Source organism: Microtus pennsylvanicus, chromosome 2 (assembly GCF_037038515.1).
Source record: "Microtus pennsylvanicus isolate mMicPen1 chromosome 2, mMicPen1.hap1, whole genome shotgun sequence".
Taxonomy (NCBI): Eukaryota; Metazoa; Chordata; class Mammalia; order Rodentia; family Cricetidae; genus Microtus; species Microtus pennsylvanicus.
Window position 1 is genome coordinate 14445683 of NC_134580.1, and position 23507 is coordinate 14469189.

At 50.5% G+C, this 23507-nt stretch overlaps 1 protein-coding gene across 1 annotated transcript; it reads left to right on the forward strand.

Annotated features, from left to right (window-relative positions):
- Positions 1-419: 419 nt before the first annotated feature.
- Positions 420-22266, forward strand: Ttc38 (tetratricopeptide repeat domain 38). The gene is made up of 14 exons (XM_075960254.1): positions 420-540; positions 1234-1311; positions 2925-3006; positions 4251-4422; positions 6826-6999; positions 10065-10140; positions 12276-12395; positions 13723-13782; positions 15100-15138; positions 16952-17033; positions 18511-18676; positions 19327-19486; positions 19693-19766; positions 21601-22266. The coding sequence occupies exons 1-14, from the start codon at positions 520-522 to the stop codon at positions 21689-21691; spliced, it is 1395 nt and encodes a 464-aa protein (XP_075816369.1). The 5' UTR covers positions 420-519; the 3' UTR covers positions 21692-22266.
- Positions 22267-23507: the final 1241 nt, after the last annotated feature.

Here is a 23507-nt window from a genome sequence, read left to right on the forward strand (position 1 = left end):
TCTTGACTAAGGTACATGAGGCTCCAGGCACTGGCCCAGGGCTCCCAAGCCCCCCAAGAGCCTCTGACCTAGTGAAGGAGGCTCGGGCAGGGAGAGGCTGGATCACGGGTACCCACATCATCAGATGGCCAGGGGACATTAAAGCTCAAACCTGAGCTGGGCACCTCTAGTCAGGTGGGGTTTGGTAGCAGAGACTGCAGTCACCACGCTTGTTCTGAGCACCGCAGCTGGGGAATACGTCCAGGGAGCCCAGGCGTGTCCTCCTATCCCCCCTCCCTCCCCATTTCCTTCACCCACACCGACGCCCACACCTCCCACACCTACCCCCGGTTTCAGGGGCGGGCAGGTCTGGGCCCTGAGCTGGACACGTGCACCCGAAGCCACCAGTGAGAAATCAGGAGAGCGCGGACGCCCTCGCTCCGCCCCCTTCGGCAATCCACTCTCACCTCCTCGGAAGACCTCAGGACTTCCAAGAGCCTTGACCGGGTGGCACTCACTCTGCAGACCAAAACCACAACCATGTCACTGCGAGACTGCCAGGTATGCGCACCCCCTCGTCTGGATCCTCTTGGGTCCAGGAGTTGGCCCAGCGCCAAGCAGTCGGGAGCAAACCTGCAGGTCAGGCAGGGAACCGGGTCTTGAGCGTGCTGTTCCTCTGCAACTGAGGGTGGAGCGGACTTCGGACTTCGGAGTGGTTCCCAGTAGGGCATCTGTGAAAGCTCAGGCGCTGGCTTTGGCTTCAGGAAGCGTTTCATGTGTAGTCCCCACCGGGGGCCGGGAACTTGAGCCCGTTTTTTCAGATGAAGAAGACGAAGATCGGGGCAGCATAGCCACCTAATTTCCAAGTCCTGGGAGGTGCAGTCCTTTGCGGACCAGGACTAAAGATCATGTCCCACGCCCTCGGGATACACTGGCACTGTGCACCCTGACAGTCAGGTCCCTGAGGGCAGCTATTATAATCTGAAGGATTTCCAAGACTCCTCCCACACGTGTTGGCAGGGAGTACACACCTTGCTAGGCAGGTGACAAGTCAGACATCCTTCGAGATACACACCCAGGGCCCAGGCTTCCTTCCCATCACTTCTGCTAATGCGACTCCATTTACTGTCTCCCATTTGCCGAGTGACACTTGAGCTCACCTCACTGGGCCCTCTTAGATATCTTACAGAGGGGTGACCAAGGGGCTGGGGACTTAGCTCAGTAAACTCCTGGTGTTCTTTCCCTGTTGTGCAGGCATGGAAGGATGCCGGTCTGCCCCTCTCAACCACAAGCAATGAAGCCTGCAAGCTGTTTGATGCCACCTTGACCCAGGTATGCCTTCCAAGAGACTCATGCCCTCCTTGAAGGCCTCTGAGGAGGGCTTTTGGCTGGTGAATGGTCTGTGAATCCCATCGCAGTAAAAGTTTGCACTTTGCCACAGAGGTCCAACAATATGGGAAGTGTCTCTGCCAGCCCCAGTACCCCAATTCCCAAGGTCCGTGGTTCAAGGGTGGACAGCAATGGATGCCCTGAGGGGGCCTGAAAATGCTGAACCTCCACAGGTGTTCCACTGTGTCCTGCTGAGGGTTTGTTGTGAGCTCTGCCACGAAGGCATGGGGTCCTGTCCTGAGGCTCATCTCGTATTAACTGGGCTAAGACCTTCACCGATTGTCAGGCAATTCCACACCAATGAAGGATCTTGTAATTCAGGGTCCTGGAGACTTATGGGAGAGGGGGCGGGGTCTCAGAAGGAAGGTCCAAGCAGCCTTTTTGCCAGGTGCAATAGTGGAGGCTCAGAGAACTGAACTGACTTGAGTCAAGGGTCATCCATGCTGAACCTCAGAGGCAGAGTCAACGTGCCGTGCCTCTGAGTCTGAAGTCACAGAAAGCAAAAACTGGCCTTCCCATCTTCCAGCCTTTGTGTCTCTAACTGTAATGGACATGGGTCGTGGTCTGTTTGTCTGCTTGAGTCTCATGCTGTGGTCCAGGCTGGCCTGGAACTTACAGGGAGCTTCCTGAGTCGGTCCCCCAATTGTGGGATTATGGATGTGAACTACCATACCTGGCTTATTGTGATTATTTTCTGAAGAAATGAAGCAGGAATTGTGTAAGTTGTTATGGTTTAAGTACAAATAAAACGGCGCTGTTCCCCCACGTGGCAGCAGTGGGTAGTGGGCACAAGACCACGCAGGCCACAAAGGCAGCTAGGCCCAGGCAGGGAGCCACATGGCAGGTGAGAGACCGAGAGCAGCAAGCCCCAGGCAGGTAGCCCCACAGTGGCCCGCCATCCATGACGGCCAGGGGGTCCTAGGCAGGAGCCGCATGGTGGGTGAGAGACCAAGATGGATGGGCATGCCGTGCAGAGTGAGGTTAGATATTGATCTAGTGAGTTGTGGGAGGGAAAAGGGAGAAGGGGAGAAGGGAAAGAGCAGAGAGAGAGAGGGAGGGAGAGGGAGAGGGAAGGAGGGAGAGAGAGAGAGAAGGGGGTAGCTATGGCAGCAACTTCCTCTTTGAGAGAGAGACGGAAAGGAAGAGAGTTCAGGCTGGAAGCAGAAGAAAGATCTGCCTGCCTCTGCTGTGGACGGGGGAGGGAATGGGTCCAGGGCTCCTATTGGTACTGAAGAAGAGGATATGCTGCACCTCATCTCTTGGGAACGACTGCCCTTTCTACAGTTCTTTTCTGGCAGTGGGCATCCCCAGCCCTAAGAGGTTTTACCTGGGTAATCATGTGTATTTAATCTTATCCTAGAAGATCAATTAAGTTATACCTTCTTTGAATTAGGGTCCAGAAAATGCTCAGTGTTCTAGAAAAAAAAATTCAGTTCTGGGACTCCCTCAGCAGTGGAGCTTATGTGAGCCCCCAAGTTTGATCTTCAGTACTCCTGACCAAAAATATGGTCTAAGGACTCCATGCGGACAGACTTGTCTTGCATTTCTCATTCCAGTATGTCAAATGGACCAATGACAAGAGTCTTGGTGGCATCGAGGGCTGCCTGTCAAAGCTCAAGGCAGCAGACCCAACCTTTGGTAAGAGAATAAAGCTCTCCCTAGGTAAAGGAGCACCGTTCACATGCCCTGACAGTGGGACTTGCTTGGCTGGGGGAGGGGCACATTGGGGACAGTGACTGAGCTGACACTTGCATGAGGATTGGGGGTGGGGGGTGATGACAGCTACTTTTGTGTTTGGAACAGCGGCTGAGCCCATGAGGATACCATTCCTTTAGAAGGCTCTAGATCTTTCTCTATTATCAGTTTGACGCAGAATATCAATTCCACTTCATAGATGAGGAAACCAAGGGTCAGTGACAGTGAGAGACGTACTTAAGTTCAGCTGGCTCTAAAGCCCAGAATCCTAGAACACCAGAGATGGCTCCTGAAACCTTGGTCAGGGATCTCAGGACATCTCCAGAGCCGGATGGAGATGGAGGACAGAGCCTAGCTCATGGGCAAGCCTTGGATGTAGTGGGCTGGGGAAGGTCAGTTCAGTACATTTCAGAATCCAAGATGTCTGGCCCGAGTATGGGGCCAGGTTCCTGGCATTTGAGAAGACTTATAAAATGAAGGTGGGTGTTAGGGACATTTTTAATACATGCAGCAGCCTAGCGTAGCTAAAGCTTAGGGCCCTACTAACCTGGCAAGGACAGAATGAGGAGAGACCCAGAGCAAAGCAGGAGAAGCCAAATGCAGCCACAGGGACAGCTGGTGGTCAGGGTGGACTCCGGCTGTAAGCAGGATCCGCTAGCTGGGCTGGAGGGTATCCTAGTATTGTGGTTCTTTTTTCCAGGCCAGTGTCAGTGGTTGAGTTCTGCAAATCAGGGGACAGCTGCCTTTCTGGAGATGGGGGAGCATGGGTAGGGCCTAGGACCTCATACCTTCAGTAAGGACCACCACGTGCACCTCATGTGTGAGAACAGCAAAATGGGATCACGGTCTGTGCCAGGGCCTCGTTGATTCAGCTCCCTGAATGGCATCCCCTGGACATCCCAGGAGGTCTGATCTGGTTATAGCAATAATACCAGTCAATGAGCTGGTTTGCAGCTTCTGCCAGGCTCATGAGGGCAGAGGGAAGTACTGCAGACCTCAGGGTTCGACAGAAAGCCCCGTTAGAAAAATAACCTCGGTTACTTAGAAGGTGCTAAAGGCCAGAGCTGAGATCCAGGTTTTGACAGTGGCGTCACACACAGCAAACCTGTACCCAGCGTGGCTCACACCTTGTAGAATGTGGGGCTGGGCTAGGCTGAGTGACCAGCTGTTTTCCAATCTTCTGCCAGCCATGGGTCACGCCATCGCTAACGGCCTTGTGCTCATTGGCACGGGAAGCTCCGTGAAGCTGGACAAAGACCTGGACCTGGCTGTGAAGACCATGGTGGAGGTTTCCCAAAGCCAGGCTCTGACACCTCGGGAGCAACTGCATGTGTCCGCGGTGGAGATGTTTGCCAAGGGGTGAGGAGCCTCCCTGGGCTGGGGATTGGGACTCCAAGCTTGTGCAAGGTGATGACTCAGAGGTTGAGAGACTCACCAGCCTGCTCTGCCCCAGATTGAATGCCGAATGAAGAAGTGTTTAGCTAGGGTTTCCAGTGGTTAGGGTTCAGAATAGCTGTGGTTCATTTACATGGTTGTTATTTTAATCACAACACCTAGGAGAGGGAGAGAGGAGGAAACCTGTTTGCTTCTTGCCCTAAAGGTTGTATTTGTCAGCTTTCTGTTGTTTTAACAAATCACCCAAGACCACACATTTCTAAGAAAGAAAGGTTTGTTTGGGCAGATGGTTTCAAAGGCTCTAGTTCTTGGGCACTTACCCTATTGCTTGTGTTTTGTGGTAGTAATAGGTAGTAGAGGAGGCTGCTCACCTCATAGCAGCCAGGAGGGACCAAGGTCCTATTGTTCTCTTCAAGGGCATGGTTCCAGTGACCAAGTATCCCAAACCCTGGAAGGTTGTACCACAGGCTGAGACACCCAGCCTTCTACATACAGGTCTTTAGGGTATGTTCACAATTCTAATACTGTGCATCAGCTTTCTGCCTTCCAGATGGTTCCCTGTCTCCATTCCCACAGTCCTCTAAGGCAGACAGGGGAGATGTCCCTTAGAGTAGATACCTCAAACTGATGATGAGGAGTCTTAGACCAAGAAAGTCCCACCCCTTTCTGGTGACTCACTGAAGATGTGGGGTTCTCTGAGTGCCTCATAGTGTTGGGGCAAATTGTCCTTGGCAATTGGTTAAGCCTCCATGAGAGAGGCTCCACTGATAGGGTGCTTGCTACACAGGCTTAAGGATCTGAGTTCAGGTGCCCGGCACCCAGTCAAAAAGCCAGGCCTGGTGATCTATACTGTAACCAGGTTGGGGGCCAGGGAGGTAGAGACAGGCAGATGGATCCCTGGCGCTCATTGGCCCACTAGTCTGACTGAATTGATAAGGTCCAGGTTCAATAAGAGGCTGTGGAAACAAGGGGAGATCAATTGGAAGGGACACCTGATGTTGACCTCTGCCCCCCCACCCCCACCCCAAACCTGTTTACCTGTTTTTCTCTTCTTTTAAAGCTTTATTTATTTTTATATTATGTGTCTTGAGTCTTTTTCTTATATGTATGTCTGTGTATCACATGTGTGCCTGGTGCCCAAGGAGAGCTGGAGAAGGCAGCAGAACTCCTGGAATTGGAGCTACAGATAATTTTAAGCTGTGCTCGGGGTTCTGGGTACTGAACCTGGGGCCTCTGTAATAGCAGCAAGTGCTCTTACCTACTGAGCGTGCCTCCAGTTCCCTGGTTTTCTTCTTGAAGTTGAATGAAAGGATAAATTTTCCCATTTTATTTTATGAGGGTTTTTTGAATTTTAGGAGTGGGAACTTTTGCTGGGGGAACCTTCCACTAGAGTGAGTGGAGTTGTTCCACTCAGAGGGACCAAAGCCGAACTGTAACAACTTCACTGGGGAAGCCCTCCCCTGCTGGGACAGAGCTGTTACATTGGGGAAGTCAGAGTAAGTGTAGCAGCTTACAATGAGGTACAACGTAATATAGAAAATACATACAGAGAAATGTCTCTAACCTTTTTTCTTCTGTGCAGTGTTGGATGTGGGTTCCAGAGCCCTGCCTGCTAAGGAAGCTCCAGCTTCCATCCCTAGCTCTTGATGGAATTTCCTGTTCTTAATTGGAAACATTTTTTCTTTTTCTGAATACTATTGACATACAAAGCAAAGGGTGTTATCACACATTGTTCTCCCACTGTCTGTCCGCAAGTCCCCACCCTGGCTTCTTTTCTTCCTTCCCCCAAGAATGTCTCTGTTTTCACGTGACACATAGTTCATTGCCTTTTCTATTTCCTCCTCCCTTCAGATCGCACCAATTTTAGTTTAATGACCCATGCGTGACACACATACATAACTATAATATATATATATATATATATATATAGTATTATTTGTTTTGTGTGCAGGGGTGTGTTATAACGCGTGCACACATGTCTGTGTTGATGAGGTGTACATGTGCCCTTGTGCTCAGAGGTCAGTGGAGGATGTCAAGTGTCCGTCCTGCGTTCTCCATCTCAGACAGGGTCTCTCACTGAACCTAGAGCTGATGGCCTTTCAGCTAGACTGGGGGACCAGCAAGCCACAGAAACCCTCCTTTCTCCACCACTTGAGTTATAGGAACATGGCCATTCCTGAATTGTACTCTGCTGCTGGGGATTTGAACTCAGGTCCTCCTGCTTGCACGGCAACCACTCTTACCCACTGTGCCATCTCTCCAGCCCCAGACCTAATGGCTTAAAGCAGCTCAGGCAGAGAGAGACATAGGATGGCTTTCCACCCCTGTGCATGTGGACTTCATGCTCACTGTGTTCTTGGCTTGCAGGAACTTCCCCAAAGCTTGTGACCTCTGGGAACAGATCCTCCGGGACCACCCAACAGACATGTTGGCCCTGAAGTTTTCCCACGATGCCTACTTTTACCTGGGCTACCAGGAGCAGATGCGAGATTCTGTGGCTCGAGTTTACCCCTTTTGGACACGTGATACCCCCCTTAGCAGGTACATGCCAACAAGAAGCCACATCATCTCATTCTTCAGTTCTCTCTTCTACTCTAAAGGTATAGAAACTGTATTGAAAGGTAATGAGACTCCTGCTACTAATCTAAAAGGCTTCATTTTTTTCATTTGATCTTCATCCCATCCTGTGAATGAGGTGGTACCATTGTGTATCAGTCAGGTAGGATTTGTTGCTGTAGTAACAAGCATCCCCAAGATTATATTCTCCAAAGCATAATACCCATACTTCATGTCTGTCATTAGTTTTATTTTTTTAAGATAAGATCTGATTCTGTTTCCCAGGTTGACCTCAAATTTATGGCACTCTTACGCTTCATTCTCTTGGGTATTGGGATTACAAGTAATGAGCCACCATGCCTGACGATTCCTTGTTCATCTGTACAGGGCCAAGGATTCTGTGGCCATGCCCTTGTCTATTCTCAAGATGGCTAGAAAAATGACTGTGGATACACTAGTTGCCGCAAGGAGGAGTGCTCTCCAGAGGGCAGCTTAGGTGGCATCTGGCAAATTCAGAACCTGTAGGGCAGGATGACAGGCTAGAAATTCCCACAAAAGTCAACTTCCTCTTTGTATCTGACTGCGACCTGATTGGACGAGACCTACCGACGGTATTGAGAGTATTTGTCTCTTAAGTACTCACATCTGTAGGTGGAGTTTTCCTGTCCCAACCACCTGCTCCCAAAAACTGACACAGAGACTTAATATTACTTAGAAATGTTTGGCCAATTGCTCAGGCCTGTTATTAGTAACTCCTACATTTAAATTAACCCATATTTCTTTTTTCTTATAAATGCATTTTTTTGAATATTTAATTATTTATTAAGCATACAATGTACTGCTGGCATGGAAGGCACCAGGTCTCATTACAGATGGTTGTGAGCCACCATGTGGTTGCTGGGAATTGAACTCAGGACCTCTGGAAGAGCAGCAAGTGCTCTTACCCTCTGAGCCACCTCTCCAGCCCTTATAAATACATTTTTTTAAAAAAAGATTTATTTATTTATTATGTATACAGTGTCGTGTATGCCTGCAGGCCAGAAGAGGGCAGCAGATCTCATTACAGATGGTTGTGAGCCACCATGTGGGTGCTGGGAGATTGAACTCAGGATCTCTGGAAGAGCAGCCAGTGCTCTTAACCTCTGAGCCATCTCTCCATAACCCATATTTCTTTCTTTTTTTTTTAAAGATTTATTTATTTATTACGTATACAACGTTCTGCCTCCATGTATGCCCGCTCACCAGAGGAGGGCGCCAGATCTCAGTACAGATGGTTGTGAGCCACCATGTGGTTGCTGGGAATTGAACTCAGGACCTCTGGAAGAGCAGCCAGTGCTCTTAACCTCTGAGCCATCTCTCCAGCCCCATAACCCATATTTCTTATCTATGTTTCTCCGTGTGGCTCATGGCTTGTTACCTCATTTTCTACACATTCTTCTTCGGAGGCTGGCCAGCATCTCCTCTGATTCCGCCCTTCTTCATCCCAGTATCCTCAGTTTGATTGTCCCGCCTAACCTTATCCTGCCTTGCTATAGGCCAGTCAGCTTCTTTATTAACCAATGAGAGTAATACATGTTCAGAGTGTCCAGAAGGATTATTCCACGGCACACATCTGACATAAATACCTTTGTGGTGACCCTCGGAGTGGTACCTGACCACACGGCCAGGCACCATGGTTCAGCCAATGATGATTAAACAACTCCCAGGCTAACAGTACCTGACCTACCTCTTGGCAAATGTTTTAGTTTGTTCATTTTCCGAGATAGGGTTTCTCTGTGTAGCCCTGGCTGGCCTGGAACTAGCTCTGTAGACCTGGCTGGCCTCGAACTCACAGAGATCCCCCTGCCTCTGCTTCCGAGTGGTAGATATTTTTAAAAGTCATCTGCAAGCCACTGCTCTCCAGTAAAAGCTGCCATTTGCCCATGTGACAGCAAAAGTGACACCTGAGTCTTAGACAGCAGCTTCTGTTCCACTCACACAGGATGGAGCCCCTCTGTCCCTTGTGGCCCACCGTCTTGGGGCTCAGTGCCTGGCTGACTGATGGGAAATGCAAGTGTGTGGTCATTCAGAATACACGGGCCACAGTGGAGGGTGCACTGGACAGACGGGGCTGGAATCTGGTGCTGGGACGTGGTGGGCTGGTCAGTGGGTGCTCCCAGGCTATGTAAACGATGGTGAAACAGAAGTCTGGGCAGAGCTACCCATAGAGCTGGGCTTCCCAGGAAAGTGCCTCTAGACCATGTCATCTACTGCAGAGAGACCCTGATCGATGTCTGAGGAAGTAGATCTTGCTGAGGAGTGGGCCAGCTATGCGGGCAGCATTGGGTTCTGGGACAGGTTACCAGCACTTTGTCTCCCACTGGAGGAAGTTCAAAAGGAGGACTGTGAGCTCAGCTCCCCTCTGGGTTGGGGGCACTGTAGGAAGAGGCCGCTTGTTCATCCCAGCAACCCAGAACCAAAATAACCACACAGAAACTCTATTAACTAAAACACTGTTTGGCCCATTGGCTCTAGCTTCTTATTGGCTAACTCTTATATCAATTTAACACTTTCTATTAATCTGTATATCGCCACATGGCAGTGGTTTACTGGCAGAGATTCGACATGTCTGACTCTGGCGGCTCCATGGTGTCTCTCTCACTCTGCTTTCTTCCTCCCAGCATTCAGTTCCATCTTTCCCGCCTATCTAAGTTCTGCCCTGCTATAGGTCCAAAGCAGTTTCTCTATTCATTAACCAATAAAAACAATTCATAGACAGAAGGACCTCCCACACCAGGGCGTGAGTCGTCTTTCAGTCTCCCTCTTGCTGAAGGTCTGAGCGGTCAGGGTGTCAGCAAGTAGCTCTACGCAGCCTGCTTACAAAGGGGACAACAGTGATCAGATTGGCACCCACTGCGTCTCTCCTTGGTTCCACCTGCGAAAGCCCCTGTGTCCAAACCCAGTCACATACAGGCCAAGGCGTGTGGACTCCAGCCGATCCTGTTGGAGGACTCCTTCCCACCCGCTCCTGTTCGGCTTCCTGGGTACTGAAGTCTTTGCTCTGTTTCCAGCTATGTGAAAGGCATCTACTCTTTTGGGCTGATGGAAACCAACCTCTACGACCAGGCACAAAAGCTTGCCAAAGAGGTAAGTGGGCCCTTCTCAAGATGTGAGGCCCTTCCGGGTATGGCCCCTCATGTTAGGAGGACTATGCAAGCCCGCTCACCACCTTGAAGTGTCCTCTTGAGAGGGGCTATTGTTAGGGCAAGCAGCTACCTGTCCATCACTCCTCTGAGCCTCCCAAGGTTCCTGGAGCAGATGAGGCAGTGAGACTCGGGGAGGTGGTGGCTTTTACACTTTAGTTACCAGAGTGGCATGTTCCTGTGAGTGCCAGTTGGCTCTAGAGCCACAGGGCCCATCAGGACTGGAGCATTACAGGAGAGCCATGCAAACCTTGGTTCTTCCTCCTTGAATTTCACCTTTCCACTGGGTCTGGCCATGACCTATGAGGCTTGAGGTGAGTGGAGATTTCAAAGGTCAGGACCGGATCTTGTTATCCTCTTCCTCCCTGAGTGTGTGTGTGTGTGTGTGTGTGTGTGTGTGTGTGTGTGTGTGGTGGGGTCTTTGTCCTGCCCACAGGCACCACTCACCACTCATCATCCCAGTGGAAAGGGGCGGAGCCAGTATGGAGCCTGCTAGATGCTTCAGCCTCAGACCCTGTGTTCTGTATTCTGAAGGGATGTGTTGGCCGATCTGGAGCTCTGGGGACTCCCCTGCAGATCTGAAACCAGGGTCAAATGACAAGCCTGAGTGCAAGGTAGCTCAGACTCTGAAAGTCCCTTTCTGCCACCTTTGTCTTTGCAAGAGTGGAAACTAAGGTTCAAGGTGGCATTGCCATGCATAGAGAGTGACATATACCCTTCAGAGTCACAGATGGCACTTGTGATGCCTGCTTCTGCTAATGGTCTCTGCCCACACTGTTAAATACCTTGGTGCACAGACAGGAGAACTGTAACTCAGAGAGAAATGAGGCAGAGCCCTCCCAAGGTGGTAAAGCTCAGGGGTCAGAGTGGCAAGGTGACAAGCTGATTCCAAAGAAGAAAAATCAAGATGTGGCAGAATAGCTTCCTGCCCCTTGCTCCAGCTCTCCTGGTACTGTGGGACACGCTGACCTTAGCCCCAGCCCCGACAGACTGTTGCTAGATATGAAGACAAGGCTGTGTCCCACAGGTTTCCACAAGGCAAGGGTGGACAGCACCAGGCTCCACTGAACTACAATGACCTCACGAGGTGACAAAAAGCCCAGCAGGTCCACCTCAGGCATGAGGGGCAGGCAGAGAGTTGGAGTTTCCCAGGGAGCCTTGCAAGGGCTCCAGTTGAGTGAGGATGCTGGTCCGAAAGAACAGGGCTGAGTCGTATTTCCCAACTGCCCTGTGTGAAAGCAGCATGCTTCGAGGGGTTCCTTAAAGGGGTGCTCAGGATGTACCACATCCCTAGCTGTCCCAAGGCTTTGCAGACATGTTGTGGGACCCCTGTCTTCCCACATGGAGTGGACAAGACTGTGAAAGCTGAGGGCCAGGAGCAGGAGCCAGAGACTGCTGGGGACAGGTTACCAAACCCTTGCTGCAGGTGCCAGGCCAGCACAGTGGCACTCGTAATTCTAGGCACCAGAGAAAGCAGTCGCTCATGATTTGGTGTGGGGCCAGTGATGGGGTTGCAGTGAGCCCCACTTCCCTGCTTCATGCCCAGAACTTAGGAGGTGCTCAATAAACGTGAATTGACCTGGTGAATAGATAGACAGGGAAGTAAGAGCCAGTTCGTGTGTCCCTGTGCCTCACTGTGGAGCTCACAGTTCGTGTAGATTTTTGTCATTAATGACAGTATTCCTATAACCAGTTGCTTCTCCTGTGGCCATCTCCTGAGTTTAAGTGGGAGGGGCAGCCTCTCATCATTTACCACCAAAGGGTGTGACAGTCTACACTGTTCTCATAGCCCTGAGAGGTAGGCAGTCCTAGAAGCTGTGATGGGAAACTGAGGTACTGAGCTCCTGGGTAGCAGAGTCCTGGTCTCCTTGAGCCCCAGTTTCCTCCTCTGGGAAGCCATCAGTGTTGCCCTCCTCAGCAGCCTATTGTGGAGGGTAAGGAACACATTGGTACCTCTCCACACCAGGCACATAAGAAATGGGGGTAATGTTGGGACTGTAATTACTCTGAGTTAGAGCCCAGTCCCACCAGGATAAACCTCCCCATTTTCTTTGTCCTCCTGTCTCCTACCTCATGCAGGCTTTAGCTGTTGAGCCGACGGATGCGTGGTCAGTGCACACTGTTGCCCATATCCATGAGATGAGAGCAGAGGTCAAAGATGGGCTGGAGTTTATGCAGCACACCGAAGGTCACTGGAAGGTATGAGTCGAATCCTGTTAGTGGTCATCTTCTGGATCATCCAGTCTGATCCCTGGAATTCCACCAAGGCTTCATGGGTGGGGCTTACAGACGTAGCTTAGTTCCCCAGGAGCTTCGGTTCAGCTTGGAGGCATCCCTGACCATGAAGCATCCTTTGGGAGCTCCACAACACCCCAATATCATAAGGGATTGTACAGTTGGGGTCTGCCTGGAGCATTTTGCTTTGAAAGGAATAGGCCAAAAGGGTGCTGGGGAAATAAGAGCCCAGCAAGAGTGGGCATATTTAGGACCCTGAGTTGTATGTGCTTCTACTGCTGCTAGCAGGCTCCACGTGGGATGATAGAGTATCCTTCTGGACCACATGGTGCAGTGGGTGGGAGACAGGACGATGGGGTGTGGTCCACTGATGTAGGACTGGCATATGGGGATTAGGATGGTTCAGACCCTTAGTGCCTAGCCTGACCCTTTCCATGGCTTGACCCCTCTGTGGCCTCATCATCCCCATTCCCTACTCCCAGCTTTACTCATCCATGCTCTTGACTGGTTGGTGCTTCCTCTGGGGCCATTTCCTCCTTGCCCACTAGATGTAGTGGTCCTTCTTCCTCCATGTGTGCCGGTTTTCTCTGGACTTGCCTCTGGCACCTGACTTGTTCACCTATCCCAGTGTCCTTGCTGCCCTGTCCTTCTGTACCACAGCAGGCTCCAAGGGCGCCACCAGCTAGGGCAGCAGGTCCTTCCCAGAGCTTGCCACTGAGTAGGAGATGCTCAGGGCTTCAGAGACCAGGCAGGGTGCAGTGGCCACCAGCATCACTCTTGAGCAGTCCCTGGGCTAGGACTGTGATTGACAACCAGGCCAATTCCCAACATCTCCAGGCATGGTTCTAGGTGCAGCTGGCTTACAGGGAGGGTTATAAACATGCAGCTCATTTTAAAGATGTCCAGACTCCAGGGTCTGGAAAATTCTAGTGGACACTAGGAACCTAAAGCCTGAGAGGCTTATTTTACCTGGGGTTCTCCAGGCAGATACTGCAAGGTTTTGTGGGTAGGGAGTCAGCTCGTCAATGCTCACCCAGCAAACATTGCACCAAGTGAGCATCTCCCCAGCACAAACTCAACTTCTAACCCTCTGTTTCTGCCTCCCTGGGATCACAGGTGTGCTGGGATCACAGGTGTGCTGGGATCACAGTGTGTGCTGGGATCACAGGTGTGATCCACCAGGCCCAGTGTATTCGATGCTGGGGATTGAACCCAGGGGTTCACGTGTGATACCAACGGAACCGTCGGCCCAACCCACCTTCACTCAGACTTTCTCTCATTATTCCTGCAGGACTCTGACATGCTCGCTTGTCATAATTATTGGCACTGGGCCCTGTACTTGATTGAAAAGGTAGGATATTTGGCTCTTTGGCTCGTCTCACCTAGTGCAGATGTCCAAAGAAGAGCCCTAGCCCCCACTATGTGTCTGACTTCCATGCAACACCTCTGTGTGTTGGTACAAACGATGGTGTCTTAGGATTTCTATTGCTGCAATGAAACACCATGACCCAAAGCAAGTGGATTTATTTAGGTTACGTTGTCCATCACTGAAGAAAGCCAGGGCAGGAGCTCAAATAGGGCAGGAAGGAACCTGGAGGCAGGAGCTGATACAGAGGCCATGGGGGAGTGCTGCTTACTGACTTGCTTATCATGGCTTGCTCAACCTGCTTTCTTATAGAACCCAGGACCACCAGTCCAGGGATGGCTCAACGCATAATGGGCCCTCCCCCATCGTTCACTAATTAAGAAAATGTCCTATAGGCCTGCCTACAGCCGGTCTTACGGAGACATTTTCTTAATCGAGTTTCCTCAGATGACATAAACCTGTCCAGCAGAGATGGTGTCTGAAGCAATACAGCATTCACATTCCAACAGCTTTAGAGGCCGAGCACCTCCAAGGGATTTTCCACTCTTGGGAAGTGAAACTCTATGGCTTATTAGCTACTTTCCTATTGCTGTGATGAAACACTGTGGCCAAGGCAACTTGGAGAGGGAAGGGTTTATTTGGCTCACGGCTCAGCGGCTCGGGAGGCGTAAGAGCCTCCATCGCGGTGGGGAAGAATGGTAGCTGGCTGTAAGCATGGCAGCAGGAACTGGGCCCGGAGAGCTCCCATCATCCAGGCACAAAACAGCAGGGATTGAAGTAGGGTGGGGCCTTAAGCTCTCAAAGCCCACCCCTAGTGACATACTTCCTCCAGCAAGGCCATACCACTTAAGCCTGCACAAACGGCGCCACCTACTGGAGACCAAGTATTCAAACATCTGAGCCCATAGGGGACACCTTCACACCACCTCAGGTGACTTGGAGCCAAGTGCCTCTTTACTGCTTGGGATACTGGGAGGGTCTCAGATTGGATCTATATTACCAGAACTAATGCTAGGATGAGGAGGCAGGGACGGAAGATGGGGACGGGGAGCCACCCATGTGTCAGGGTGCTTCTTGTAGCACTGTGACTGTAGAGAAAGACACGGAGGCTCCTAAGATGCCCAGAGAGAAAAGTGTAGGCGAAGTGTAGCCCTCACGATACAAGGGTTAGGCTCACCTTCTCCCTTCTCCACAACAGGGCTGCCACTGAACCCTGCCCATCTCCCTTGGTGGGTGGGAGGGGGCTCGGTCAGCTATTCCTCGCGTGTTTCTGTGCATCACCCTTTGACTTCTCCTTTGCAGGGAGAATATGAGGCTGCGCTAACCATCTATGACAGCCATGTAAGTGCATGCACATCCTTACAGTTTGTGACTACAGTTGGTCTTTGTCTCTCATAACCTCTGAGCCAGTTGACAGTGTCCTGGCCAGAGCAAATGGTGGGAGAATTTCATGGGACTGGCTGTTGTCAAGAGCCAAGTCCTGACTCCTTGTACCACGGAGTCTCTGCTGACGTGTCTAAGGTAGTCTCTGACCGTCACTGTCCTTTCAGATGGGTATTCCTAATGAGGTAATTCATCTGTCCATAGGGGGTTTGGTTTTGTTCACTTCTTCTGTTTGTTTTTGTCTTTTCAAGACAGGGTTTCTTTGTGTCGCCCTAGAAGTCCTGGAACTCCCTCAATTTCAAGTGTGACCTTGAACTCACAGAGATCTTTTGCCTCTACCTCCTGAGTGCTTGTATTAAAGGCATGTGCACCACCTCCTGGCTTTTTCCTTTATTTTGTTTTTGTGACAGGGTTTCTCTCTGTAAAAGCTCCGACTGTCCTAAAACTCGCTTTTGTAAATCAGGCTGGTCTCAGACTCACAGAGATCTGTCTTCCTCTGCCCCCTGAGTACTGGGATTAAAGGCGTGTGCCACCACTTCTGGGCTTGTTCACTTATTTTAACTTAAAAAAAAAAAAAAAACAAGAGCCAGGCCTAGTATACACTCCTTGATCCCAGCACTCAGGAGGCAGAGGCAGACAGATCTCTCTGAGTTTGAAGCAGTCTGGGCTATATAGTGAGTTCTAGGACAGCCAGAGGTACATAGTGAGATCCTGTCTCAAAAAAAAAATTACATGTGATGTGTATGCATGCCATGACCTGTGGGAGTCAGAGAACTTGCAGGAGTCGGTTCTTTCCTTCTACCACGTGAGTTCCAGGCGTCAGGTCAGGCTTGGCCTTACAAGTGCCTTTACTGAGGCACATGGCCAGTTGTGTATGCGTATGTATGTGTCTTAATTGTTTAAAGATTTATTTTATGTCTTTTGCATACATGTATGTATGTATGTGCACTGCATCCATGCCTGGTGCCTGCAGAAGTCAGAAGAGGGTGCCAGATCCCCTAAAACTGGAGTTATAGATAGTTTGTAAGCTACCATGCTCACTTAGTTAAGATTTTTATTGCTGTGAAGAGACACCATGACCATGGCCACCCTTTTTTTTTGTTAACATGTACATGTATTTCCTTTTCATCATTGTTATTTTTAAATATTTTTACTGATTTGTTTTTATTTATGTCTGTATGAGGGTGTCAGATACTTTGATGTTACAGATGGTTGTGAGCTGCCATGTAGGTGCTGGGAATTGAACCTGGGTCCTCTGGAAGAGTAGACCGTGCTCTTAACCATTGGGCCATCTCTCCAGTCCCCGACCATGGCCACTCTTATAAAGAAAAACATCTAATTGGGACTGGATTACAGTGCAGAGGTTTAGTCTGTTTACATGGTGGCCTGCAGGCAGACATGGTGCTGGAGAGGTAGCTGAGAGTTCTGCATCTGGATCCATAGGCAGAAGGAGATTGCCCCACTAGGCCTAGCTTGAGCATGTAAGACCTCAAAGCCCATCCCCACAGCGATGTACTTCCTCCAACAAGGCCATGACTCCTAATAGTGCCACTCTCTATGGGCCGAGCATTCAAACACTAGGGGGGGCATACCTATTCAAACACCACACATATGTGTGTTGAGAATCGAACCCTGATCCTCTGGAAGAGCAGTCAGTGCACTTTCTCTATGCAGGCCACATTTGTGGCTCAGATGACAACTCTGGCTGTATCCATGGCCCTGTTGTTATTTTGCCCTCTGAGCCTGGCGTCCCGTGACTCTTGTCTTCCAGATCCTCCCCAGCCTTCAGGCCAGTGGTGCCATGCTGGATGTGGTGGACAGCTGTTCCATGCTCTACCGTCTCCAGATGGAAGGTAGCCAAGTCTCTTCCCTTTCTCCACCCAACAAGAGAAAAGCGTGATTACTGGTCCTAAGGGTGGGTGCTCAAACAACAGGCCTCGGGATAAATGGGTCTGCCTATAGCTTTGCGTGCGAGCCTATGCAGCGGTCTCCATGCCAGTCCAAGGCAAAAAGGGCCTCAGCTGTCCTTTTCTATCCTCCACCCCTCCTTGGAGTAGTGGCCTTAGGCTCTGAACCTTGCCATTCCCATAGCCTGCCTGGCAGGCCTTTCGGGACACAGGTGGCACCTGGCTACTGGCTGATGCCTCTTTTTCCTAGATCACAGGAGGTGCTAATTTCCCAACTCTGACATTGCAGAGGCTTCTCAGCCTGTCACCCTAGGCTTCACAGTTGCCCTGACGGGTCTGGCTTCCTGCCCATGGCTGGAGGCCAGATGATGCCCCACAGAGAGAGATGCTGAGGAAGGCCCGCGCTCCAGATCCCCACTGTGAGGGGTGAGGTGGGGTACTGAGTGGCTGGCAGGCTGGGAAAGGCCTCTCACTTCCCCATTGTTGTAAGGCAAAGATCACTGTTCACTTTTTTCTGGAAGCAGGGGAGTATTTGAGACAGGTTTTCTCTGTGTAACTCTGACTGTCCTGGAACTCACGCAGTAGACCAGGCTGACCTTGAACTCACTCCTGTCTCTGCCTCCTGAGTGCTGGGATTAAAGGCGTGTGCCACCACTACCTGGCCCTCTCTGTTCAGTCTGATAAACCAATACATAGCTATTCAGGGTCCTCTGGATGGGTGGGGGTGCCCTAGAGAAGAAAGCTGAACCTAGTATCCCAGGGCTGAGAGGGAAGAAAAGGAGGTGGAGGCTGGAGTCTGGGGAAGAGGTGGGGATTGTCTAGAGTCAGAAGATTCAGATTTAAGGAGAAGGATGTTATTTATTGATGCCTCTGGCTTTCATTGAATGCCCGTTGTGTCTCAGGTGCTAGGCTTAAACAATGTGTTTATATTTTGTATGTGAGTATTTTGCCTGCATGTATGTCTGTGGAATGTTTGTGTGCATGCTGCCTATGGAGGCCAAAAGTGGGCGTTGTCTTCCCTGGAAATGGAGTTATAAAAGGCTGTGAGCCACGTGCAGGTACTGGAAACCAAACCCAGGTTCTATAGAAGAACAGCCAGTGCTCTTAACCACTGAGCCATCTCCCCCCAGGTACTAGGCTTGTGATTACATAGGGAAAATATGAAACATGTGTTTTGAGAGGTCTGAGGGGGTTGGAAATAGTTTGATAGCCAGTGACAATTTTTCAAATTTGCTTTCACCTCATGGATTGGTTGCTTTTCTAGGAAGACAAGGAAAGCACAGGCCTTGATGGCCCCACTCGTCGCCCTGCCTCTCACTGGGACAAGATTGGATAGGCTTTCGAGGGATGTGGGTGCAGGACCAAGTGTGAGACACACTGCTGCCTCACACCGAGCCCTTGGCTCCTCTTCTTGTCCCCCCAGGGGTGTCCCTTGGCCAGCGGTGGCAGGCTGTCCTACCAGTGACTAAGAAGCATACCCAGGACCACATCCTTCTGTTCAATGACGCTCACTTCCTGATGGCCTCTCTGGGTGCCCGAGACCTCCAGACCACACAGGAGCTGCTGAGCACCCTGAAGGAGGCCAGCGAGTATGTGAAACCCTGAGACCATGCAGTCTGCCAGCTGAGAGGGTGAAGGAGTGCAAGGGCCGAGCCAAGGCCTGCTAGGGGTCACCCTGACTTCTTGGGGGAACCTTAGAGTGAGGTCCTGCTGGTGAGCATGGCTTTGAAGATACCCATGCTTCTAGATGGGTATTCTCCAGATGGGTGTTCATGCAAGTGTATATTTCATAGGTATCTGCTTCCAGGAGCCCAATTGTATCTTCTTTGCTCTGAGCCTAAATTTTTTTTTTTTCTTCTTGGAAAGTACTTTAATGGAGCACAGAAGACTGAAGCGTACGTAGAGGCGAAAAGACCTCTGAGCCTAAATTTATCTGTTGGAAATGGTGCCTTCTGGACTGACAAGGGTGTCCTGGGAGGATACTTTGGTATCCATGGTAGTGCTGGCTGTTGGTGCCCAGGCTCTGCCAGCAAGGTCTGCAGTATTGATCTCTCTGCTGTGCTGTTACACCACTTTCTAGATGAGCAAACTGAGGCTGGGGGCAGGGAGCCCTGTTCTTTCCCTACATTGGGCAGATGTCTCCTGTTCCCATCAGGCAACTGTGAAAGGCCCTAAATTTGCATCCCTTGCCAGGGCAGGACTTTGTAGAGTGGATGCTGAGCTTTGGTCTTGGTGACAGGTCCCCAGGAGAGAACTGCCAGCACCGGTTGGCACAAGATGTGGGGCTGCCCCTGTGCCAGGCCCTTGTGGAGGCTGAGAACGGGAACCCTGACCGAGTCCTAGAACTTCTCTTGCCAATCCGCTACCGAATCGTCCAGATTGGGGGCAGCAATGCCCAGGTAAGCCAGTTGTGGACAGGGAACCAGAAGCCTGGCAGCCGAGTGTCTCCTGTGTAGTTGGTACTTGTGGGGTAGGTGTACTCTTGTTTCAGGCTGACTCCGGGGTTTGTGAAGAGGGTGGGTGTGTGTCTCAGTGGTTCCTGTGGGTTGGGAGCCCATCCCTGGTCCGCATTGCAGGTGCCTAACTTGCCTAACTGACATCATAGAGAGACGTCTTCAACCAGCTGTTGATTCATGCCGCCATCACCTGCACTTCCAGCGTCCATAAGAATGTGGCCCGGTGAGCACTGCCCTTCCTATGGTCAGCCAGGCATGGGTTAGTTCCCTACACAGGATCTCAGCCAGGCATGGGTTAGTTCCCTACACAGGATCTCTGTATGCATACACCTGCCTTGGCATGTGTGCTTCTGCTTTTGGGGTTCAGAACGCAGGGAGCAAATAGGGATTTGGTTCTCCTTCATTAGCAGGCTTAACATGATAACAGGGTACAGCCAGACCTCCAGCAGTGCAGGTGATGGCTGGGAACATTTGAACTACTTTAAACTCAGAAATGCCATGGACACATGTCCTTGTTTTTGTCATTCCATGTCTACATGCAAAAAGCCACATGTGATGCTGTAGTGATTGAGCCTCCTGGGGGACCTGCTGTGGGGCCCGTGGTCACAGTTAGTAGGATGTGGGCTGTGTGGACAGAGGAGCGGGCTGAGGCAGATGCTAGGGTGCAGGATGGCCCATACTGGAGTAGATGCTACGCAGCTCAGGTCCTACCCAAGAGAGGTGAGGTTGTGCAGGGGAGAGAGGCGGCACAACTACCTAGGAAGACACTGCAGGGGTGGGGCATCCCTTCCAAGTTCCCGCCTCCTTTTGCAGCCCATCCCCTGCACAGGCAAAAGCCCTCTGCTGTGGTTTGGGATGGTTTGTGTATGGCCCCCCGGGTTTCATGTATTAGACAATGTGTTCCCATGGTTGTAAGTGCTGAGAAAGGGAAGAGGGTTGGGAGATGAGAACCCTGGAATGGGGTCCTGGGGCTCCCCCCCCAGAAGATATTAAAGTCATTCTCGAGGGACCCTAGTTAGTGCTCTCCACAGGAGAATGTTATAGAGTAGAGCTACTTGGTTTGCATGGCCTCCTCTGCATACAGCCATTTGCCTCTCTGCTTCTCTTCCCAGCCAAGGAGCCTCATCTGGAGCCAGACAGGGCCTCCAGATTAGACTTCTAGTCTCTGAAACCTAGCTAAGTAAAACATTTAACTTTACAAAGTACCCAGCCTCAGATATTTGTCATAGCAGCAGAAAGTGGACTGATACATTCCTGCCCTGGCTATGGTGTTGTCCCCTACCTGCGTACCAAGTCCCAGCCCCGTCACTTCACTCACTCCCCATGGACCCACCACTGTTAATCTGTTTCTATCTTAATCTCCTCGGGTATTACCAAAAAACAAACCAAACACAGACATGGTGGTTGCTCACATACCAGACTCAACTCAACTAGACAACTCATTGTGTAGTGCTGAAATGTCCCGCACCAGAGCCCAGCAGGGTTCAGTTTCTGGTGTGCTCCTCTTCCTGGCTTAAAGCTTCTCTCTATGTCCTGCTTTCCCTGAGCACTTAAGAGAACAGATTCTCATATGCTTCTTATAGGGACACTAACCCCACTGTAAGGGTCATACCCAAAGGCCCTCCCTCCTAAGTCATGCTTATGACCAGGGACTAAATGTCAACATTTAGCCACAGCAGGGACTTTACCTCTGGTTGATCCTATGCTTACTTTCTTTAAATCAAGGCTTCCCTACACCTACCTACCTATTCTTTCACTTGCTTTTCATGAATCAGTCTCACATGTGGCTTCTTGCCAGACACCAGGCCTCTTGTCCCTCTGGTCCTCAGCATCAGCCTGTGACAGGAGCATGAGCTATGACATCTTGAGCCATGGCTTCCGCCTAAGACAGGCAAAGCCACAGTGACAGCCCGACACTGGAGTCCTTATCGCTAGTGTTTGTCTCTAAGGCAGAACCAAAGTACTATACAACTGACTGTACCCATTTGCTCCTGCCAGTCTTGCTTTTACATTCTTCTAGAAGGTTCTATAACAAAAACCTCTCTGTGTTTCCACAGGAGCCTTCTGATGGAACGTGATGCCTTGAAACCCAACTCACCCCTGACTGAGCGGCTCATCCGCAAGGCGGCCGCTGTCCATTTTATGTAGTGACCCAGGCCCCTACCTTGGCCTATAGCTCAGTGCTAACCTCCTGCCATTAGGTTGACTGTCTGGTTGGGTTAGGGTTAGGAAATAGCTGGGCCTGCTCGTCAGAGAATAAGGTAGAATTCTCCAAATCAGTCTTTGGTGGAAATAGGGGACAGAAGTTAATTTTGAGTGATATTCAGAATTCCTCTCAGGGTCAACATGCATTTTTAAGCCTCCAGAACCAAAGCACTGCTATTATTTGCAGGTGCCTTGAACATTGTACTTTCTTGTTCTGAAGCTGGCAGGCAGGGCAGAGCTGTGGCCAGCTCAGCTGGGAGGTAGCCAAGCGCCTCCCACATACCTGGCACAGTGAAACTTTTCATTATTTTCCCTTCTCTTCTACACAGGGCCTGCTGTCCCATTTCCCTGGGGGAGGATTTCAATGAGCTGCCCGGGGTCCCAGCTAGCAGAGGCTTTTCCTTTTGGGAGGGGGTAGGGTTGAGGGAGGATGTCAGAGTCCGATGCCCCAACATTAACTACTTTTCCCTCTCTGGACCGGCATGGAGGAGACGGGAATAAAGACATGATTCACATGGTTTCATTTGGGTGGGAGATTCTTTCTCAGTGGTCCCTCATGAAATCCTGAGTTCACATCCTGAAGAATTCCTCCGTTTATTCTCCAAACAGTCTTAATACCATAACTTAACTGAGAGTGAAATACATTAGCATTCTGTCTCCTAGGTAACCAGGTGAATGGCCTTTTGTCATGTCCACAACTACCTGTCTGCTCTGTATGATACTACAAAGAAAGGGGCAAAACATCCTGACCTTTTGTTAGGTTAATGACAGCCTGCCTGGCAGGATACGTGACCCATCTCAGGTGTGGCCTATGGCTTGATGGCTTGGCTGCCATGCCATATAGAAATATGGGCCTACAGGGGGGGGGGAATCTGCTTCATTGACCTTGGTTGTCAGCCCCAGACTACTGCACCTGCCGCCATCCCCAGAGATGAAGGGAAGGGTGGCTTCTGCCTCCCCGAGGGGATCTAGTGGTGCCAACTGGAGCTTCTCTTTAAATTGCACATGGAAGTGGAGCTGGAGGGATGTGCCTTCCTTGGCCAACCTCTGATTCTGCTTGTATGAGTGGGTCTCGAACTCACAGAGATCTGCCTGCCTCTGCCTCCCAAGTGCTGGGATTAAAGGCATGCGCCACCACCGCCCGGCAGTCTGCCCCTGCTATTACACCACTTTCTGCTATGATTTCTCTCTGGTTAGGAAGTGTGAACTCTTTATCACCCAGCCACTCAGTGGCTTCCACTGAATACCTGCCTGTAAAAGTGGGAGTATAGGCTTTAATGAAGGAGGGGGTATGAATCTACCAGGACAAAACACTGATTTAAAGTTTGTGTGTATGTGTGTGTGTGTAGATGGCTCCGTGGTTAAGAGCACTTGCTGATCTTCTAGAAGACCAGAGTTCAGTTCCCAGCATCCACATGGCAGCTCACAATTGCCTGAAGCTCTAGCCTCAGGGGATGAGACACTCTCATCTGCCCTGTGTATATATACATGTATATATACACATATACATGCATATATACATGTATATGATCACACATCAACAAAGGAATAAAAGTATATTTTAAAAGCCAAGAGAAAATGCAACAGTGAATTATTAATTTAGAAGTATGCTTTACTGAACATCTACCTTGAATTGATATGATACAAAGAGAAGTGTTGGTGAACTTGCAGATGCTGGGACCTAACACTTTAGGGGGCACAGAAGTGGGGTCAAGAGCTCTTGAGGTTTTGACCATAGATGCACCAGCCACTGGGGTTC